The following is a 23,208-nucleotide window of genomic DNA, read 5'->3' on the forward strand; positions in this document are numbered from 1 at the left end:
TTAATATTTTAAATAATTTTAATTAAGACAATGATCACCCCTTCACTGTTACACAATAATGAAAAAAAGAAACATTTTGACCATACATTAGAGGTCAGTGGTAACCAAAACAGTTTGTTCTTCAAAATGTCTTCTTTTGTGTTCCTCAGAGGAAAGAAAGGCATACAGGTTTGGAATGAAATGATCACAGTTTTCTTGTTGAAAGGACAGAATACTTACAAAAGAATAACAGTACAAAAGCATTCCATAACAAAGCTGAAAAAATGTGGTTACTTTTTATTAATTATTGCTCATATGCCTAAATAAAATTAACAGGCAGAATAGCATGGCACAGAAATTCAGCATGGATGCATGACTTTATATATACAAAAAAAAAAAAACAGCATTTAATTCATTGTCTGTTACTGTAATACAGATTCTAATTGTTTTTAATGAACATGGAGACTAGACTCTGATTCCTGTTTGCTTTCTTCTCACGGCACTCATGAACACCAGTCAAAGGAACAGGTGCTGTCTTACTCTCCCTCTGGTAGTATGGACAAACCTTTAGATGTTCAGAAATCGGAGGCAGCTTGTCCAGGCACCAGCTGTCCACAGTGGAGAACAAGTTGCTAAACTGCCAAACCTGATGAAAAAAGTCAATTAGTGGAAAGTCAATTAGTGTAATATTAAAAGTCAGATGCTTGTTTAAAATGTAAAAAGTGAACTGCTGCATCATTCTGACACATTTTAAGATTTATGCAGCTTTCTAATTATATAATAATGCTTCTACTACTATCTGTTTCAAGATATAATCACTTAAAAAGTGAAGAAAAAAAAAATATACCCAAAATTTAGTTAAAATGCATTTATTTCACTTTGTACAAATCCATTAATATATTTTCTGATATATCGCTGATATAAATATTATAATTAAACTTTACTTGCAGTACTTCTTTATTGCACAATGCAGATTTCTTAATATTAATCCTAAAATGTGTTTTAATATCATTAGTCAGGATAGTATGATCAGTCTTTAAATGCAAGATATTTAAAGTGTACCAAAAGTAATTCCATTTTAGCACTATCAAATTTAAGTATATCTTTAGTTGGACCTTAGCACTACTTACCGGATAACTAAAGTGCATTAACTAAGATTAGTTGTTCCAATTTAGCAGATGTTAGGTATATCAATTTAGTATACCAAAAGTACAATTGCAGGATATTTATATTAATTTGTATTTATGTATCCTTAGCATAAAATAAACATAAAATAATGTTACTAGGGTTTTTTTTACTAGGGATGGCTGTCATAAAAAAAAATCATTTTTGATAAAATTGCCCCTAAATGTTCTAACATTCTAACACCAGGAGGAATTTTATTAAAAAATACATTAAAGCGCATATATTTAACAACATACACTGTAAAAAATGACCGTGATTTTAACAGTAAAAGACTGTCAATTGGTTTACAGAAAGTTTCCGTACTATACGGTGAATAACTGTAATAGATCTAACGGTACATTTAATGTAATTTTACGGTAATATACCGTAAAATACAGTTTTTGGAAGTGAAAAATAACAATTCATTGTAAAATTTACAGTGAAAACCCATAAATTGACATTCCCACAATTCCCTGCGTGACACTTCACATTTGATATATTTTCGTTGAAATAACTGTTTCTTCTTAGTTTTTCTCATTTTTTTCTAATCAGTTATGTACATTAGGGTTTTATGTTACATCTAATGTTGTTAAATTAATGTTTATTGCATTTTTAAAATTTCATGCATGTTACCATTATGGTGTTTAGTGTTTGTGTGAATGACACTGTGTGCACCTTCTATATGTTAGTGTTGTCCTTCTCAGCTTGTGGAAATGCTGCTTGTGATGAACTTTGATTCATCATGTGACTCTTATCACCACTGTGTTTGGTGACTGTCAGTGTATTATAAAGATACAAAACAGATATTAGTAGTTCATTAGGTTGGTAAATTAACATTATATCAGTTAATGAAATACGTTATTTTACCGTAAATTTAACAGATGTTTTTTTTAAGTTGCTACTGTAAAAGCTGCTGTTTTTTTACTGTAAATTTTACTGGGATTTTTTTTTTACAGTGTATTTACAATTCTAAGGTTCTTTTTTCTAGCTAAATAATGGCTATGGATGGACACAGACAGACCTTTCTGAGGTAAATGTAAAGTCACGTGACATGTTCACAAGCTGTTTTATTGATGTCTTACCACTGCTGAAACACTGGCATAGCTGTTATATGAAAGATGTTACATTTCAATAAGTTGTACTGTATATTCTACCATAGCCTACCTTATGTCTACTCATGTTTTATTGGTCTACCAGTAGGGGAAGCAATGATCAGTTCATGTGCGCTCTGTGCTGAGCATCAAATCGACATTTATTGTTTGAATTTTGTAATACAACTGACATAATTAAAAAGCTGAGACTTTGGTTTGTCAAAAATACCATAAAACTGTGAAATTAAAATTTTCCCAAATGCCTTATTCTACAAATGGTTCATTTCGAATTACAACTCTACACAAGTTTGCAATTTTTCATTATTCAGAATTTTGATTGCTGTAGAAACTCACCTTCTTTCTGCTTCTCCAGCACCATCCACCATGAGAGTAGACCTTCTTCTCCCACTTCAGTGAGACCATCCCTCTCTCATGAAGCAAGGTGCTACATACCTCCCTCATGAGACGGGAGACCAGAGCCAGCTGGGACAGGGTGAAGCTGTCGAGAAATCCAGCAACGTGGACCAGAACCTCAAAAGGTAGCCTGCTCAAAGCGTCTGCATTGCGTGCACGCTTTCTTTCCACGGTCACCAATTTTACACCTTCATGCAGTGTGTCTGAAACCTCTGGTCGGAGGCAGAAGGTGCTGAGCTCTTTGTCATAGAAGACCGTCGCTCTGTGAGAGCTGGGCTGAAACCTTCTCTGAATAAAAGTGCAGCCCAGGTAGGCGAGAGGGCATCGCTGTTCAAACCATCCGTTGACGCAACTCTGGATATCAGAGTGAACATTCTTGTAGTGTGAAGGAAACTCATCCCGTCTGAACGTGTGGTTGCACAGGTATGTAAACGCAGAACTGGATTTGTTGTGTCTTCTGGTGACGCTCTCGGTCTGAATGTGGACATGAAGTTTCAAAGCCCGGTCAGCAGTAATGTCAGCCAGCGAGGTCTCTGCTTTGAAAGGTGCTGAGTAGAAATCATATGTCTGAGTTCCAACGTCCAGAAGAAGTGCGTCTGTGGACACTGATTCAGCTATGAGATGTCCCCGTAGTTCTCTCTCTAAAGAGCACAATAGAGTAGCTTGAACTTCATCCCATTTTGGGATGTCATCGATTTCAACACCTAGGTCAGAAGTGTCTACGCTTGTGCTCACCTTCTTGTTATGCGAGGGGTTTCGAATGCGACTGTGTTTGGCTTTGAAGCTGGTTGGGACTTTGAAAGTGCGGACTGTTTTAATCTTCATGGGCTCCAAATGTTCATAAATGAGTTTCTTTTTGGGTCTTGTATCACATGCAAACAGGGATGTGGCGATGAGGAATTTATGCTCATCCATTTCAAATGCGTTGTATTGAGGGATGTCAGTAGCTGCATCTTGACTGTCGACCTGCATTTGCTGCTCTTCCTGTAAGACTTCTAACCTGCTTGGGTTTGCTTGTGGCTTTATTTCATTACCATGAGAGGATTCAGGTTTTTTCCCCAAAGATTTCATCGTATGCTTGCAGCCGCTCAATTCCATGCTAAACATTCTTTCCCAAATATTATAGTTTTCGAGATTCACCACATTAGGATTCCTCGCCAATTCTTCTCGTTCCTCCTGAGTCAGACCTCCTTCCTCAGTTTCCGTGCTTGAAGACACAGACGCTTCCTCAACTATATTCGAGAACGGTACCCCTCCCACGGCGCCCTCTGGCACTGCAGCTGAAGGCTCCTCAGCTAGCTTTTCAATAAGTTCAGGGAAGATAATCTTCATTTTAAGAGAACGAAACAGGTGCTGCTGGTCCCTCAGAGCCATCGAGAGATCCAAAGGTTCCTGAGTGTAGTTCTCCTTCAAAACATTCTTATAGAACTCAGGAGTTTCAGACTCTTCAATGGGCCATCGGTTCCACTCCATGGAGCAGGAGACAACACTAGCAGGACACACCGTCAAGTGTTTAGCTAGGTTCGAGCGGCACATGGTGAATGGGCATCCATATTCAACGTTGAGACAAGGCACCCTCTCATTGGGACACAAAAGCATGTGTTCTTCTTCCTTGCACAGGTGAAACACAGCACCGCACAACAAACGACAGCTGATGATCGCACATGACACAGAAATCTCAATTGCCGTCTTGCAGCGGCGGTTGTGGCAGCTCTCACAGTGGCGATGAAGCTTGGATGTTTGGGTCCTTTGTCTACCCTGTGAAGAAATGCAAGATAATGGTATTTTATACTGGATAGACACTTTGGAAAGTGTTTTAACATAACTAAGTGAATGTCAATGACTTGATCAAATCTCAGATACTGAAGAACATCATTAAGGTCTTGGAATTACATATTTTGCAATTGCAACACCTGTACATACATATGTAGTTAGATGCTTCTTTGCATATTCCACTACTATGTGGTAAAACTGTATTACAGAAATAGCCCATCATTAACTCTAAGCTAATGCTAAAAAACTAAATGCTTCTTAGCAGAAACAATACACACATTTAGACTGCTATGTTTACATCTTGCATTTGGTAGACACTAAAAAGGCAAACAAAAGTTGACCTACCATAGTGTTTTACTGTGAGCTCCACAGTGGCGTTCAGCTTAATGTTCAAGTGAGCCTAAATCTGTGTCTGCCCATTAGTTAAAAATAGTCTTGTACTCGGGAGTGTGACTTGTTCTGTGGCATACAAGAGTCAAGTTACATGTTCTGCAAATTTAGCCGCTCTAAGGTACCCAGTGTTTTCAAGGCATCTAGCGCCATTTAACACATGAACACGTTTTGCGTTCCACTGCTTTTTAAGTGATTTTGTTAACACGCGCTAAACGTCCGTGAAGCATCTTGCTGTATTTTCAGCGACTCTCACACGAGCGCCGCGTTTTTAGACAATGTGTCAAGTTTAAAAATGTTTTTCACTTGACACGGTGTTTTAAAGTTTCTTCAGCTTTTCTTTACGGTGAATGTGATTTCACAGAGTACGAAATGTTCCTGGATCAACATCTTTGTGATCCTGGAACAACATTCCAATCAACCAATCAGATTTGAGGGATAAGTTTAACGTTTATGTCAAGTTTAGGCTTGCAACCAGGGTTAGGTGCTTCTACATCAATGTTATTCCCCTATCTTTCCCATCTGATTTTAGGGATAAGTTATGGGTAGGATTATGTTTAGTGGTAGGAATAGGGTTAAGACTAAATTTTGATCCAGGAACATGTCTTGATCCAGGAACATGTCTTACTTGGCAAAATCATGGTGACCTTTTCTTTACAGTGGTGCTGCGCCTGGCTGTTTGAATGCAAGAATTAATTAATGCACATATGGTATTTTTAAAGTTTCAGTATTATTTATTAGATAAACATTTGTTTGTTAGATCTGTTTGTACAACGGTGCTTTTCTAATCAAACAATACATTTGTATATGGAGTGCGCAACGACAACAATGTAGTAAAATTGGGGGGGAAATTCTTTGTACAGATGACAACGTTTTGTTATTCACACAAATCCACGAAACTAAAGACGCTGTATTATGCATGCCAGGCCAGTAGTTGGCGATGTCACTTTGTAAAGAAAGACTACATGCACACATACCATATTCTTTTACAGACCACTCGCACCAAACGTGCATATCCACCTTATTTTTCAAGGCTGAAGTAAGTAAGGTGTTTTCAGTGAATGTGCCAGACTTCCAATTTCGCTACAGAGAAATAGCTAGAAGAATATTAAAGTGCAGTAAATTGTAAAACTGTTTGCACTACAAACCACCGTGTTTATAATTAAGAAAAGTTTGCAATATAAAGCAGCATAACAAGTTGTTTTGTACAGCTTAATATAATTAGAACTGAATGACACTGGAAGCCAAACACATTAAAATTACAAATGGCCGCGCCTGCTCACCTGAAAAATAAAGTGGATAGACAAGTAATACGCATGTGCTTGCTGTCACCATTTTCACAGATTTACGATTTTGTAGTTTACACTGTCACGATAACAGTTTTTCAGTAACTTGCCTTTCATATGTGAGTATGCGTTGGAAATCTCATACTCTCTTGAGTAGGTAGGCCTACTTATTTTGAAGTAATTACTTCACGACCGCTAAAAACAGTATGTTCTATGTAGTATGAGTGTGTGGACGTATACTACATTCGCCATGTTATCATTATCATGTGCCTTATTACTGGCTTCAGATTCGCTCTCTGTCACTCTCTCGGTGCGTTCCAAACGGGATATATCGCTCTCCGAAGGGCACTTGGGAGTGAAAATAATCATGGCTGCCATGTTGAAGGGTCGTTCCAAACCAAAGTGCTCAAAACTGGCCACTTCAAAGGGCCCTTCAGAATGAAGGATTTCGAAGGGTACAACTGATGGACACTTCGGGCACCTATGATCCTTTGCACAGGGAAGTTCTTTGACGTTACAGAATGGGTACAGGAGGTTAGGAGTTCCATTTTATATTTGTATATATAGTATTTGTCTATACTACTGTAATATTTATACGAGTAAGATTTGGTACATTATTATGGTCAAAACGACATTGTACTTCAACAAAAATACTTTACAGCTCCCTTTATCAGCCCATTCAAATATTTAAAACACATAGACACAATATAGCCTCCATGCGATAAACCTAACATAAATAAATAAATAACGTTAAACAAAGGGCGCAGCTTGCACAATTTACTCCTCTTTGATTGTCTCGTTAAGATGACGCAGAAGTGCGTTCCAAAAGAAACGTTTTTTGATCCCTACACCCTTCATCCCTTCGAAGCTCTCACTCTGGAGGGTAAACCCTCTGAAGGGATTAGGGCATTGGGATGAGCCCTTCCAAATGGAACGCAGGGCCTGTTACATCAGTAATTCTCTCCCGTGGCCTCATGGGATAGTAAAGTGTCCACCGTATGCACACTTCAGAATCTCGCCGGAAGTAGTAGGTCACCCAGGTACTTTTTTCCTACTCTTATATGAGTACTGTGAATTCGCACATACTTCTTTTGTGTCATGCTTTTTTTCCACCTACTATACAGTAGGGAAGTATGAGATTTCGAATGCAGCCTTGCACTTTGAAACCAGTTTTCAAAAGTTTGCATTTTCATAAAAAATATGTAGTGTCCACATTCATGTTTGAACTAAAAATATTAAATGTATACATGACAAGAGATATGGACGTCTATGATAATGAAGTCATTAGACTATAATCACATGCTGCTTTAATGAGAAGTTTTACAAAGAGAATAGAAGGTTACATTCCATTAAATATTAAACACATAATTTGAGACCTGAAAATCTAAGATCCCAAATTTTATTTAAACCTAGAAATAAAATTATTAATAAATAACCAAAAAATTAATAAGATTCTGCATTATTTCTAGGCCACTAATCAAGTAAGCAAATCAGGTTTTTACAAATAATATGGAGTTCATGCAGCAATTCAAAATAAAAGTTGTATCATTTCCGTCCCATAAACAAAGAAACCAAACCGTGTTTCCCCTTTCCTTTGTTGTCAAACATTTTGGCCAGAGCAAAAGGCTCAGTTTTCAGTTCAGTTTGGTAGAATGGACAGTGTTTCAGGTGCTCAGCCATTGATGGTGTGTTGCTGATGCACCAGTTATCCACTTTGCTAAAAAGAGTACTGAACTCCCAGACCTAAGAAAGAGAGATAAAGAAATATGAGGAAGAGAATATATAGTCAATAAGAGATCTTTTACCTTGAACTTAAAAATTGATTAAAACCTGTAAAATGGAAATGAGGTCTCTCAAAATGTTGATTACATTTCAATCCGTTTCTGATTTTAATACCAATTTTATCAGTCCTACCTTCATTTTATGCAGATTTTGAATTGTTAGAATCTTTTCAGTTTTTTTTTTTTTTTAATAAAAAAATAAAAAAATGTTGGCTAACTAAGCAAATGACTTATTATGGTTAGTTCATTGCTATAGAATTTTTTTGAAAATAAACATATTAAAAATATTTTAATATTCCTTTAATTATGTACTAAACAAATGCTGAAATGCATTATAATGGTTGGTTTAAGTAATTAGTACAAAAATGTATAAAAATAAAAATATTTAATATAATATTTTTAATGGCAAATGAAAATGAGGTCTTTCAAAATTTTGATTACATTTCATTCCGTTTCTGATTTTAATACCAGTTTTATCAGTCCTACCTTCATTTTATGCAGATTTTGAATTGTTAGAATCTTTTCAGGTTTTTTTTTTTTTTTTTTTTTTTTAGAATTTTCTTTAGAATTTTTTTATAATTTTTTTTAAAATGTTGGCTGACTATTTTTGAAAATAAACATTAAAAATATTTTAATATTAATTTAATTATGTACTAAACAAATGCTGAAATGCATTATTTTAGTTGGTTTAAGTAATTGGTATAACAATAAAAATATTTAGTATAATGGCAATTAATTATGTTATAAACAAATGCTGAAAAGCCTTACTATGGTAGGTTTCCAGCGGGCTCCTCCATGAGAGTATGACTTCTTACGCCACTTAAAGGCCACCATTCCTCTCTCCTGCAGAAGCGTGGCACATATATCCCTAAACAATCGTGAGACCAAGGCTAGTTGGGACAAAGTGAAACTATCCAGGTAACCAGCGATGTGGTGAAGCACCTCAAAGGGAAGGTTACTGAGAGAATCTTCATTTTTGACATGTGCCTTTAGTGCAACAGTCTGCAAATCGCCCATGAGAGAGGCAGGAACCTCAGGTGTGAGGGTGAAAATACTGAGGTCTTGGTTATAGGAGACTTTGGCCCTGTGTGTGGTGGGCTGTAATCTTCTCTGAATGAAGGTACAACCAAGGTAGGCTAGAGGGCATCTCTGCTCAAACCAGCCACTCAGACAGGATTGTATATCCAAATGCACATTCTTAAAGTGTGAGGCAAATTCATCCCGCCGGAAGAAATGGCCACACATGAACGTGAAAGCCGAAGTGGATTTGTTGTGTCTGAGGGTAACCGTTTCTGTGTCAAGCTCAACATGAAGTTTCAAATCTCTGTCTGCTGTAATTTCAGTCAGAGTTGCGTTGTATTTGAAGGGAGCTGTGGCAAAATTATACGTCTGTGTTGCGATATCAACATAAAGTCCATCTGTCGCCACCGCCTCGCTTATTTTGTGGCCCCTTGTCTCAGCCTCTGCAGAACAGAGTAGGGTTGCAAACATCTCATCTATCTTTTTCTCAGATACATCCAGGTCAGACGTGTCGACACACTTGTGCTCAGTCAATACTCTTGAACAGCATTCTCTAAATTGAATGCGTTTTCCTTTGTAACTACTGGGAACTTTGAAAGAATGTAGAGTCTGGACTGGTATTGGCTCCAGGCTCCCATAAACAAAATCTCTCTCTCTGGGCGTGCAAGCATCCATCTGACCGAAGGAGATCAGCATGCGCCCGTGATGCACTATGTACATGTTGAATTCTCTGGGATTCACCTCCTGCCCGAGTCTCTCCAGGACGCCATCCTGCCAAGGTGCAAATCCAGTTTTGGAGAAATCCACATGGGATACATCGGCGTTCTCTTTCTCAGGCTCTACAGAAGCTCCTTGTGGCTTTGTCAACGAAGAACCTTTAGAGGGCATCTTTTTTCCTTTCTTATCTTCTGTTTTCGACGCCTCTGCCTCCGCCTGCTTGCAACCTCCCATTTCCATGCTGAACATCTTTTCGAATAGATTGTACTTCTCCTTGTCAATGGTACCATTTAGGACCACATCTTCATTTAGAGATTTCTCACAAGATTTCGATGGATCATTTACTAAAACTGAACCTCCATGTCCGTTAACATGAATCCCATTACACATAGGCTCTCTTCCTACTGCTTCCTCCTTGTCGTCCTCCTCCATTGGAGCAGGTTCCTCTTCTTGTTCCTCCATCAACTCAGGAAAGCAGCTCCTCATTTTCAACCTGGCACATAGATGTTTCTGGTCTCTCAGTGCCATGGAAAGGTCCAGTGATTCCTGCTTGTGAAGCTCTTTCAGAAGGTTTGTATACAAGGGGACATCTGGGTTCTCGACAGGCCAGCGGTTCCACTCCATCGAGCAGCAGATGACGCTTGCGGGACACACCTCAAGGTGTTTGGCCAGCTGAGAGCGATGCATGGTAAAAGGGCAGCCATAGTGAGCATTAATGCAGGGTACCTTCTCGTTGGGACACAGCAGAGAGTGTTCATCCTCTTTACACATGTGAAAGAAGGCCCCACAGAGCAAGCGGCAGTTGATGACCATGCATGACACGGAGACCTCTATGGAGGCTTTGCAGCGGCGGCTGTAACAGGTCTCACAATGCCTGTGCAGCCTTGGACCGGATCTCCTATAGTGGCTCTGTGGGAAAACACAATAGACAAGCACAACAAAGCAACTCACAAAGACAAGCACAGTATTCGTTCTATATTGATGTATTTCCTATTGAAACAGGATGGAAAACATGTATGATTTAATGATAGTTGTGTCATGGTTATGTTTAGTTTCTTTATCATGTCTTGATTAGATTTATAGTCATGTTCTGTTTAGTTTCTGAGTTTGCAGTCATTTGTTACTATGGTTTCTGATTAGAGCACACCTGGTTCCTGTTTCTTTGATTCCCTGCGTCAGTATAGTTCATAGTAGTACTGTATTGATTACCAATATTCTTCAAAACATCTTCTTATATAACAACAGAATTTTCATTTTTGGGGTGAACTATCCCTTTAAGTCTTCAGTTTTTTCAGCTCAAAATTATCGTATTTGGAAGAAAATTATCGTACACGACTTTTTAGTATAGGTAAATGAACTAAATTAATAACTAATGATTTTTACAATGGAAAGAATCAATACTGAACTAACATAAGCTGGACAATCACACTATTTTTTGCTGCTGTACAGCCCAAATTATGTTCCCTCTATCTCTGTAAAGCTATACTTTGACACAATCTGCATTGTAAAAAGAGCTGTATAAATAAAGGTGACATGAGAGTAAAACGTACAGAATACAGCTATTTATCTATAGACCAACAACTGACATGAACTGTAAATTACCACAATACATAAATAATTATTAGGCGTGCCTTAGTGGGAAGCAACTGACCTAAGCGCCGCGGCAGAAACGTTAACTTGGCCTGCGTCTCAATGTGCATACTATGCATCCTAAATAGTATGTGACATTAGTCATTTTCAATACTATTTCAGGCGGATAGGGTGGACAGTATGCACATTGGGATGCAGGGTTGAGCTCGTGAGAGATTCATTCTCCACAATGATTGGCCGAGAAGATGTAACATGAGATGAGATGGAAGACGTGCCTAACAAAGTTCACGTTAGGATCCACACAGCTAGATCAATGAGCCGATTATACACTCTAAAAAATGCTGGGTTAAAAACAACCCAAGTTGGGTTGAAAATGGACAAACCCAGCGATTGGGTTGTTTTAACCCAGCGGTTGGGTTAAATGTTTGCCCAACCAGCTGGGTAGTTTTATTTAAACCAACTATTGTTTAAAAATTGCTATAGCTTAAAATTAACCCAAAATAGTTGGGAAATTAAAAACCAGATGCAATTAGAGGCAACAATAATAGACAAAAGGTGAATGTTTATTAATAAGCTTTAATATTTTATTAATATAAATTTAATAGTTTAATAGAATATTAATATAAATGTATTAATATAAATTTATTAATAAGCAATTTAATAAATGTTTATTGTTTAATAATTATTCATTGAATATTAATAAATGTTCATTTCCAACATACTTTGGGTTAATTTTAATTAAGCAATACAGTAATTTTTAAACAATAGTTAAATAAAACTACCCAGCAGGTTGGACAAACATTTAACCCTAATGCTGGGTTAAAACAACCCAATTGCTGGGTTTGTCCATTTTCAACCCAACTTGGGTTGTTTTTAACCCAGCAACGTCCATCATTTTAAGTGTCACAAAATACTGAAATTATTGTACATTATGGGATTTTTTTCATTATTGATCGCACATCGTACAGAGGTCAAAATTAGCGTACAAATACGATAATTTTCGTACGTCTGGCAACACTGTTCCCATTCTTCTGTCATTTATTTTGATATGCCCATGAGTGCAGGATGAGTCATCAATACTTCTGGTACATTTACCAGAAGAGAAAGACTGTAAATTTAGGTCTGTCTTATATTAATTTTTCTAAGTACAGTAATATATAAATTATATGATAATATATAAATATATAAAATCTATATTTTGTGGACTTAAATCTATATTATACCATATATGTTTACAAACAAAATATCACTTATTAAGCAATATTTCAGTAATGAGAAAATTAAATGAACATACCATTATTATCCAAAGCAGTGTCAATGAGCAACAGCAGTTTCTGAAAAAAGTAAAAGTATCTCATTCGTGAAAATGTCTGTATACTGTAACGTGTCCACACACATTTTATAATTATAATTATAACACAATGACCTTTATGCATTTATATTTGTGCTAAAACATATTTTCATTTAAAAAGTACCTGCAAAACATATATTTTCACTTTAAAAAGTACCTGCTTTTATAAGACCTTGTCTTATACTTAAAGATAAGCGGTTGCAGACAGCACTGACAGCAAAACAGTTGAGTAAACAGTTACCAAACAACTTACCTAAAGGGTGAACCATATCTAAAGATGTTCCCCGGCTTGTTCCAAGAGACCTTTCTAAGGAACAAGATGGTGGGTCATGTTAAAAATAGTTGTCTCAGCTGGTAGTAGCACATGACCTGTAGATACTGTAGAAAATTTATTTCTACATTTATTTGCTAGTGTTTTTAATTTGTTTGTCAACTTTCCTACAACTTATCTTACTATAATCAGAGCTCTTTACTGCCTTCATAGGGCAAACAGACGACAGGACGGATCAGAAGATATAAACCTGTTTATATTTTAATGTTTCATGAGTGGGTCACCAGATGGCAGTCTATCCTTTTGTTTAGGACTGGGCTGCACAAGCACACAAAATACATTCTGTGTTCCTGATGTAGTTGCGCTTAGTCTTTATGAGAAGGTTCAGGAACATGCATCCATCCATTCTTTTTCCAAACCACTTGTCCTGTGTAGAGTCACGTGGATGCTGGAGCCTATACCAGTGTCTCTGGCAATCTCAGGACTGGCACAGGAATAAGTAAAATTTTACATTTTAAATGAAGCAATTAACTAATAAGACTTTTTCATATGACTTGGCCATGATGATACCCTACAGAAACGTTTGGTGTGCCAATGGCATGCTATAGGTTAAAATCTTCGTAATAATATACTATAATAAAGTATTTTAGTAAATGTAATTAGTTACTGTACTTAAGTATCTTTTTGGCTACATTGTAGTTTTACTGAGAATCAAAGATAATAGCAACTTTTACTCTCTACTTGACTACATTTTTGAAGTGACAAATGAAGTGATATTGCCATCTACAGGGCATTGAAGGTACTATATCTTGTGCATTTTGCCCTTGCTCACCTAAACTTGTCAACAAGACTATTTTAAGCGAATGCGAGGACATTAGCAGGTAGATGGTGAATCGCAGGTGATTTATACATGAGATGAAGACATGACTGCAGCCGGTGATGAGGATCTTAACTGAGACTTGAGTGTAGACATTTAAGAGGCTGTTGCGTCGACCTTGATTTATTGCTATTTTGATTTTAGAAAATAAACATGTGATTGCTCTCCTCACAAATCAACTGTTACTTGTTTTTCACTGGCATGTCTCTCAGGTGTCGAGGACTAGCATCTTTGACATTCAGAACGAGTAAAATACTTAAGTACTGTTAAAATCAGATACTCTTAAGACTTTTTCTCAAGTTGTATTGGAATTGGTGACTTTTGGAGTCAGATGGAGTCATTTTCGCTGTAAGGTAGCCTATCTGTACTTATACTCAAGTATGGTTTTCAGGTAGTACTCTTTACACCTTTGTATAATATAGTATATATTGTACCTTACAAAAATGGACTATGGTATAACCACAATTTCTGGCAAAATATCATACTTTCAATAGCTAATTACATTAGTAAAATCATTAAATTAGCTAATGAATATGAAATAAAATAAATATTATGTATCAATCAAGTGTGTGTGGTTCAGGTACTTTGTGGGAAAATATTTTGGCCCCCATGAGTTTTCTGTGAGGATTGTGTTTGGGGCAAGGCTAGGGTTAGGGGATAGAATTTGTTCAATATAAAAATCATTATTTCTATGGAATGTCAAAAACAAAAAAATCAACGTGTGTGTTTTTGTGACATATCAGGACACAAATTTGTATAATAACATGGGCATGACAAGGAGAGGGTGACTTATGAGGACATTACCCCATGTCCCCATTTTTCAAAAGGCTTATAAATCATACAGAATGAGTTTTTGTGAGAAAGTAAAAATGTGCAGTTTCCTGTAATGGGTAGGTTTAGGAGTAGGGGTATGGCGATAGAAAAGATGGTTTGGAATGTCCTCACAATTCACAAAAACAAACCTGTGTGTGTGTGTGTGTGTGTGTGTGTGTGTGTGTGTGTGTGTGTGTGTGTGTGTGTGTGTGTGTGTGTGTGTGTGTGTGTGTGTGTGTGTGTGTGTGTGTGTGTGTGTGTGTGTGTGTAGTTGTAGTTGTATCAAATGTGGCCTATAGGCTACTCGTTTTGTTCAACTTCAAACTGTCAAATGTCATGGAATTTATATATATTTTTGTAGGCCTACATCAAACACTTTTATGAACGTTATATTAAATTAAACCAGAGAATTTGCTGATAATTAAAAATAAATCCAGCATAAAATTGTTATTCTTACCCCCACTTTTTCTCTCTCCCTTTGGTCTTGGAAAAACGAGCCATTCATACTCTAGAAGTCCAGCTTCTCCGGTCACCTCAGGAGGGTGTAGTTGCACAGGCTACACACTAAACACAGCACAGTCGCCTAATCATGTCCTCATGTTTTACTGTAGGTGAGCGGGATTAGACCAGTAGGAGTCACCGCTACACTCGCTTTCTCGCTCTACTGAACCTCTCAGTGATTGAGCAGGGAAACAAAATGCCGGAAGTGGGGTTTCGGGATACGGTGTTTCGGGACTCGTAACCGTGGAAAGTTTACATTATTAAGAAATCGACTTTTTCCCGAGGATTAAAGGTTTCCTGGTTGCTGCTGTTCGTCAGGTTTTGTTTCAGTGTTTTTCATTCATCCGCACTTTTACAATGGGGCTCCCGGCGCTGGAATTTAGTGATTCTTTTCTGGACAGTCCTGACTTCAGAGAGCGACTCAAATGCCACGAAATTGAGCTGGATCGTACTAATAAATTCATCAAGGAGCTAATCAAAGATGGAAATATGCTTATCAGCGCGCTTAAAAGTAAGTTACAGATCGTTTGTTTTTTTTTAAATGTAAGATGACCTATGATTTATTGAGGTTTAAGCCCTCAAATTTGTTGTACCAGTAAAATATATAAGGATTCTCAGAACACATCTTCATAAAAATCCAGACACATACATACGCTTAGTTTTTTTATTTTTATTTTTTTGCAGATAAATCTTCTTTTTGGTTTAATAATAATTGTTGCTGGCTGCTGTTTGTGATCCTTGTATTTATTTATTTACTGTCAAAATGTTAAGAGTGAGAATTATGTTCTCAGAACTGATGTCTTGAGAAAGTGCAGTTCAGTCTTCCCTATTAAGAAGGGACCAAACTAGTATTTGACCTTTTGCCCTTTTGAATACCTAGACATTTTGTCTAACTACTTGAAACTACAGCTTCTTATGTAACTTAAAAGGTCTTATACGCGTACTAAAGGTTTCATTTCAATGAGCTAACCATTTCAGGTGTCACTCTCAGCCCTGGTGTGTATACACACATATTTACCCACTCTAATATTGAACAGGAATATTAAACAGTGAACATGTACAGGGTTTGTGCCATCATCAAATACTTGTTTATTCAGCTGGGATCTGATATGATATCAGAAAGGAGATGAGTCTGTACTAGATGTGCCGTTATCAGCCGCTTCACTAGCAAGGCTCCTCCTCCCTCCCTCTAGATGGATTTGCTATACTAGTCTTAGTCTTTGAACTGTAGGTCCAATCAGCTTTGGATAGATCTTGTTATTTTCAACAATATCCTCTTTCACAGGTTTCTTCTTTATTCTCTGCCTCAGAGCAATTTGGCAGACGGCTCATTCTGGCTTTTGTACCAAACAAAAGGCAGTGAATGTTTTGCCAAAAAGACCTTAATCTTGCTTTGCACTAATGCTTTGATAAGTATTTGTGATGTCATCTCCTTCCTGTTAGACTGAACAAATCAAAGTGAATATGCTCAAATGACAAGCTTCATTACATAATTGTCTATTCGACAGATCTTTCTGCAGCTGTGCAGAAATTTTCCCAGTCCCTTCAGGATTTCCAGTTTGAATGCATTGGAGATGCAGAGACAGATGATGAGATTAACATTGGTGAGTAGTTAGCAAATGATCAAGATGATTTTAATAAGTGAATTCGAATAATCATATAATTTATTAAATTAATTTTTTTTTTAAATAGGAACAGTTTACCTGAAAATCATAATTTACTCACCTTCATGTCTTCATTTCTAAACCAGTAAACCAGTTTGTTTCATTCAACTCAAAAGGAGAAGTTTAGCAGAATGTCTGAGCTGCTCTCATCCTTACAATGAATGTGGATGGGAACCAGAGTTAGTCAAGCCCAAAAAAGCACTATAAATAATCATAAAATTAGTTCCTAAGACTTCTGAAACCATATGACCGCTTTGTGTGCCCTTATTTACTAAACATCTTGCCTTAAATTAATTAGCTTGATAGCAGCTTTCATTGTATGGAAAAGACCAGCTTGGTCATTCAGCTATAAATAATTATTTTGTCTTTGGTTTGGAACGACATGACAGTGCGTAAATAATGACAGAATATTCATTTGTCTGGTGAATTATCCCTTTATGCTGTAAACACTGATGCGATTAGTGAAACAATCTCTCAAATGTTTGTGCCTCTATAAGATTTTTATTTGCAGCTGTTGTCCTCAGTCACCCACCAACAGTAACAAATAATGTCTAATAAAGCTGAGAACACTGCACATTGCTGTAGTACCACAGCTCCATAGTGTCAAACACAACAGTGATGGTTCTTTATCAGACTGGGACAGTTGCTGCCTGGCATTTAGAAAACCATGAACCCAAACAACAACTGTCTGCAAGAAAGTTCAAGAAATCAGAATGCTCCTTTCTGGCTCTCAATTTTGGTCATAACATTGTTAGATATTTAGACAGTTGAGACTGATAATTTGCTGTTTAGGCCTGTTTAATGTTAATGTAATATTTTAAAGGGTTAGTTCACCCAAAAATGAAAATTCTGTCATTATTTACTCACCTTCATGTCTTTACAAACCCGTAAGATTTTTGTTCATCTTCGGAACACAAATAAAGATATTTTTGATGAAATCTGAAAGCTTTTTGTCCCTCCATAGACCGCTATGTGATTACAACTTTGACACTTCATAAAGAGATCTTGAAACTAATCCATATGAACTGAGCTGTTTAAGTCCACATTTTCTGAAGAGACACAATCACTTTATATGATGAACAGATTGAATTTAGGCTTATATTCACATATAAACATTAATCGACTCACATCAGTTGTGGTAAACGGAAGCTCAAGCACGTTCACTTGATGTCCGAGAACTGATGAGGTTCATTCTCATGTGATACGCAGAACTTTTGAGCTTCCGGAAGAGGTTTGTTCACGCACATGAAGCAGGTTTGGTTGAGCTTTTGTTTATGTTTGCTGATCACAAGTTTATATGTGAATAAAAGCCTAAATTCAATCTGTTTATCATATAAAGCGATTGAGTCTCTTCAGAAAATTTGGACTAAACCGCTCAATTCATGTGGATTAGTTTAACAATCTCTTTATGAACTTGTTAAAGTGTCAAAGTGGTAGTTGCGTAGCTGTCAATAGAGGGACAAAAAGCTTTCAGATTTCATCAAAAATATCTTAATTTGTGTTCCAAAGATGAATGAAAGTCTTACAGGTTTGGAACGACATTAGGGTGAGTAATTAATGACAGAATTTTCTTTTTGGGTGAACTATCCATTTAAAGTTAAAATGTATATAGTTACTAATTTTATCCTCAAAATGCACAAAACTCATCCATTTATTAGAGATACTGGATTGAACAGAAAATAAACAGTCGGTAATAATGTCCATACACTACCATTCAAAAGTTTGTGGTCAGTAAGATGACAGCAAAAACATTGTTACAAAATATTTCTATTTCAAATAAATGCTGTTCTTTTGAACATTCTATTCATCAAAGAATCCTGAAAATAAAATGTATCATGGTTTCCCTAAAAAATATTAGTACTCAGTTCCACAAAAAAATTGGCTTTGCCGCCAGGAATAAATGACATCTTAAAATAATTGAAATAATAGAAAACAGTTTATTTTAAATAGTAATAATATTAGTTTTACTGTATTTTTTACGGTGGCCCAGTAGTGCACAACACAACGAAATAAAGCCACAATGCAACGGAATAAAGCCACAACACAACGGAAACAAGCCACAACACAACGAAATAAAGCCACAACACAACGGAAACAAGCCACAACACAACGGAAACAAGCCACAACACAACGCAATAAAGCCACAACACAACGGAAACAAGCCACAACACAACGAAATAAAGCCACAACACAACGGAAACATGCCACAACACAACAAAATAAAGCCACAACACAATGGAAACAAGCCACAACACAATGAAATAAAGCCACAACACAACGGAAACAAGCCACAACACAACAAAATAAAGCCACAACAAAATAGAAACAAGCCACAACACAACAAAATAAAGCCACAACACAACAAAATAAAGCCACAACACAATGGAAACAAGCCACAACACAACGGAAACAAGCCACAACACAACGCAATAAAGCCACAACACAATGGAAACAAGCCACAACCCAACGCAATAAAGCCACAACACAACGGAAACAAGCCACAACACAACGGAAACAAGCCACAACACAACGAAAAAAAGCCACAACACAACGGAAACAAGCCACAACACAACGAAATAAAGCCACAACACAACGGAAACATGCCACAACACAACAAAATAAAGCCACAACACAATGGAAACAAGCCACAACACAATGAAATAAAGCCACAACACAACGGAAACAAGCCACAACACAACGAAATAAAGCCACAACACAACGGAAACAAGCCACAACACAACAAAATAAAGCCACAACAAAATAGAAACAAGCCACAACACAACAAAATAAAGCCACAACACAATGGAAACAAGCCACAACACAACGAAATAAAGCCACAACACAACGGAAACAAGCCACAATACAACGAAATAATGCCACAACACAACGGAAACAAGCCACAATACAACGAAAACAAGCCACAACACAACGGAAACAAGCCACAACACAACGAAAACAAGCCACAACACAACGAAAACAAGCCACAACACAACGGAAACAAGCCACAACACAACGAAAACAAGCCACAACACAACGAAAACAAGCCACAACACAACGGAAACAAGCCACAACACAACAGAATAAAGCCACAACACAACGGAAACAAGCCACAACACAACGAAATAAAGTCACAACACAACAGAATAAAGCCACAACACAACGGAAACAAGCCACAACACAACGGAAACAAGCCACAACACAACGAAATAAAGTCACAACACAACGGAATAAAGCCACAACACAACGGAAATGCTCCCAACCACTAGGGGGCTCTCAGAGCTCGGTAAAGTTAGTTTTCCTTGCCAATGTTCTATAGAGTCAGCAGTCATATCAATACCACAATTAGTTTTAACAGTATGTAAACATTGTATATCGACATGAAATATTAATTAAAAATAACCTATGTGCAAAATAGCTTCATATTTATACCTGTAAATGATTTGACGTGCTACCATGGTGCATGATGAAGGGAATGTCTGCCAATTCCACCAAGTGGTTAAAACGTATAATTTGTATTCATTAAAATTACTTATAACATTTAAAAGACATATTCAAATTCTAAAGCTTGTCAGTCTTACCATCAGGAACTAACAAGCTTTGGAATTCCAACATGTCTGTTTTTAAATGTTAAACAAAATTATTGTAATGAATACAAATTATACGTTTTAACCACTTGGTGGAATTGGTGGATGTTCCCTTCATCATGCGCTGTATCGCGTCAAATCATTCACAAGTATAAATATAAAGCTATTGTGCACGTAGTTGATTTTTAATTAATATTTCATATCGATATACATTGTTTACATACTTAAAACTAATCATGGTGTTGATATCTTTGTAAGACTGTCGACTTTATAGAACAGTGGCAAGGAATACTAATATTACTGAGCTTTGAGAGCCCCCAAGTGGTCGGGAGCATTTCCGTTGTGTTGTGGCTTTATTTCGTTGTGTTGTGGCTTTATTTCGTTGTGTTGTGAACTTATGTTGTGCACTACTGGGCCACCGTAATGTTTTGATCAAAAAGATGCAGCCTTGCAGATGAGCATATGAGATTGCTTTAAAAAATATTTAAAAAATCGTATAACCTCAAACTTTTGAACAGTAGTGTATGTGTTTGTGAAAAATTGCAGTGCCAGAAAGTGTAGCGATTGTTCTAATGTGAAATGAACATCTCGATAGGATAGATATTATTTCATGGATGCCTAGCAAGGCTATTTGAGTGCATCTCAGTGGATTTATGATTCTCCTACTATGCTTCAAAGAATATTTGTCTTGCTGTAACATGATTTTTAAATGACCGAGGGTGTGTTTATCTTTAGGTCTGTGCTCCTAATAGAAAGTAGTTGAAAGTAGTTCTTATCTGAGTTCCTAATTGGAAATCTGGGGGAGGTAAAATCCCCAAAGAATGACGAAGGGGACTGTGAGGTGGGACCCTCTCTTATCGCCAAACAGAAAAAATGCTGTGTTTCCCAGGACAGGAAGTGATGTGGCCAAAGCATCCTTTGTTTAAAACCAAACAAACAATAAAACAAACAGAAGCACATACTCAGAATCCTCATATGCTTTTAGTAGTGTGACATAATATCAACAGAGGTTTATTGTAGATTTTCTCCCACGTTTCTGTTTTGAATAATTTCTTGGGTGCTGGTTTTATCCTACATCTTGATTAAATTTCAAGTATCATGTCCTGTAAACATTAAAAAAGGCATATTGGAACACTGGATAAAGGATCACTGTAAAACATGCAATGTGGCTTGTGAAATTAAATTATTTATCTTGTTTTTTTTTTTATTACGTCTGACCCTGTCGCACACAAGCAGGCCTCATACAGGAAATGTGCTTTATGTTACTCTCACATTTCTTCATCTTGAACATGTGGTCTGCTGTTTCTTGAAAACCCCTTTGTGCATTGATCAGTTGTGGGTGGCCATGGTATTTTTTTCTGCCTGGCTAATATAATGTGCAGGTTTTCTGTATTTCCTTTATGCCAAAAGTTCAAAGGGCAAAATAAGATGTGCTGATAGAGTAATTACAGATCCAGAGCCGATGGATTCATGATTGGAATTCCTTCTCTCTTATCACAGCCCAGTCATTCAAGGAATTCTCCCAGCTACTGAACACAGTGGAGGAGGAAAGACGACGACTTGTAAGTTGCTTTGTTTCTGTTTAAATATTTTTATTTTTTAATTTTTGCTTTTCAAGGCTACATTTATTTGATCATAAATGCAGTAAAAACAGCAATATTTTGTGAAATATTATTACTATTTAATACAACTTTCTATTTAATATTTTTTAAAATGCGATGGCAAAGCTGAATTTTCAGCATCATTACTCTTCACTGTCACATGATCCTTCAGAAATCATTCTACTATGCTGATTTGCTGCTCAATAAATATTTTTTACTATTATCAATGTTAAAAATATTTGTGTTGTTAAATATTTTGGTGGAAACTGTGATGCATTTTTTCCAGGATTCTTTTATGAATAGAAAGTTTAAAAGAACAGCATTTTTTTTTAAATAGAAATCTTTTGTAATATTCTAAATGTCATTAAGGCATCCTAGCTGAATGAAAGTAAAAATGTCTGATTTTGCTTTCCATGGAAGGAAGGAAGGAAGGAAGAAAAAATAATTTTTGAATGGTTATTTGGGTGTAATATCTCAGTGATGGCTGCTGTAAACACACCACATGATGTGGTTCACTTCAAATTTGCCACAGGCATCGTAAATTTAAGTAACCATAGTGATTGTTTGCTTTTGTAGTAGTTGTCTCTTTATTGCTCCTTTTATGTGGTATTGTTCACACACGGATAAAGCTTCATAGCACACTTCTAGTCTAGTGGTTTAGCACCGTAAGTGTTTGAAAAGACTTGAGTTTTAGATTTGGCCAGAAGTAATAAAACTACTATTTTGAGTGAGAGTTTTTTTGCGAGCTTCTGCAGTCAAGTCTGAGTGTTATGAGAAACGGGCCGTCTACCAAAAGATGCTTTCTGTAGGTCATGACCCTTCGTGGAGGGAAAGGAATCGGCATAGATCAGAAAGTGCAGATGATAATGAAATATCACTCATAGCATCTTCTTTGCCATCAGCTACAGCAGCTAATAGGTGCTTTTATGAGCATTATTCATAAGGCAACGGGTTGCCAGGGAATATACTGGCGTTCACTGCTGCAGCTGGTGGATCATTAGTCATAGTACAGCAGTGAAAGACCTCACCAGACAAACAATGGTCCTCTGTGCTTCACTGGTGACCCTACCCACATGTTAACTAACATGCAGCTTTGTTTGGGATTCATGAGACACTTTTCCATACATTGACTGGAGTTTCTTTTATTGACAATATAGATTGAAGACACTATATTTCAAAGGTTTGGGGTTGGTCAGATCTTTCATTTTATGGTTTCGAAAGAAGTCTCTTATGCTCACCAAGGGTGCATTTGTTTGATCAAAAATACAGTAAAAACAGATTTATAGTGAAATATTTTTGCAGTTTAAAATAAATGTGTTCCATTTGAATGCAGTTTAGTAC

At 36.7% G+C, this 23,208-nt stretch overlaps 3 protein-coding genes across 5 annotated transcripts in view; 1 reads left to right on the top strand and 2 right to left on the bottom strand.

Moving 5' to 3' along the window:
- Window position 1: 1 nt before the first annotated feature.
- On the bottom strand, window positions 2-6,729 carry fbxo40.1 (F-box protein 40, tandem duplicate 1). Its single transcript, XM_067376281.1, has 3 exons — window positions 4,767-6,729; window positions 2,589-4,406; window positions 2-625 (listed from the first exon to the last, which is right to left on the bottom strand). The coding sequence occupies exons 1-3, from the start codon at window positions 4,767-4,769 to the stop codon at window positions 419-421; spliced, it is 2,028 nt and encodes a 675-aa protein (XP_067232382.1). The 5' UTR covers window positions 4,770-6,729; the 3' UTR covers window positions 2-418.
- Window positions 6,730-6,882: 153 nt separating this feature from the next.
- Window positions 6,883-12,917, bottom strand: fbxo40.2 (F-box protein 40, tandem duplicate 2). 2 transcript variants are annotated; one of them, XM_067376279.1, is made up of 4 exons: window positions 12,810-12,917; window positions 12,500-12,539; window positions 8,647-10,524; window positions 6,883-7,840 (listed from the first exon to the last, which is right to left on the bottom strand). In XM_067376279.1, the coding sequence occupies exons 2-4, from the start codon at window positions 12,500-12,502 to the stop codon at window positions 7,643-7,645; spliced, it is 2,079 nt and encodes a 692-aa protein (XP_067232380.1). In that variant the 5' UTR covers window positions 12,503-12,539; window positions 12,810-12,917; the 3' UTR covers window positions 6,883-7,642. The 2 variants fall into 2 exon arrangements, with proteins under 2 accessions (XP_067232380.1, XP_067232381.1); XM_067376280.1 differs by lacking the exon at window positions 12,810-12,917 and having other exon boundaries at window positions 6,884-7,840; window positions 8,647-10,522.
- A 2,238-nt stretch (window positions 12,918-15,155) lies between these two features.
- arhgap42a (Rho GTPase activating protein 42a) overlaps window positions 15,156-23,208 on the top strand; it is a 36,792-nt gene continuing 28,739 nt past the window's right edge. For both annotated transcript variants that reach the window (XM_067376309.1, XM_067376310.1), the window contains exons 1-3: window positions 15,156-15,529; window positions 16,527-16,622; window positions 21,767-21,828. In XM_067376309.1, coding sequence (XP_067232410.1) covers window positions 15,376-15,529; window positions 16,527-16,622; window positions 21,767-21,828 — 312 coding nt within the window. In that variant the 5' untranslated portion in view covers window positions 15,156-15,375. The remainder of the gene's footprint in view (window positions 15,530-16,526; window positions 16,623-21,766; window positions 21,829-23,208) is intronic.

The sequence above is a fragment of the Chanodichthys erythropterus genome, chromosome 22, assembly GCF_024489055.1.
Source record: "Chanodichthys erythropterus isolate Z2021 chromosome 22, ASM2448905v1, whole genome shotgun sequence".
Classification (NCBI taxonomy): Eukaryota; Metazoa; Chordata; class Actinopteri; order Cypriniformes; family Xenocyprididae; genus Chanodichthys; species Chanodichthys erythropterus.

What these genes read in the sequence shown, in the direction of transcription:
- fbxo40.2 (XM_067376279.1), bottom strand. An exon ending in CCCGCTGGAAACCTACCATA is followed by an intron (nt 7,841 to 8,646) that starts GTAAGGCTTTTC and finishes TCTCTTTCTTAG; the next exon opens with GTCTGGGAGTTCAGTACTCT.
- fbxo40.1 (XM_067376281.1), bottom strand. An exon ending in GCTGGAGAAGCAGAAAGAAG is followed by an intron (nt 626 to 2,588) that starts GTGAGTTTCTAC and finishes TTTTTTCATCAG; the next exon opens with GTTTGGCAGTTTAGCAACTT.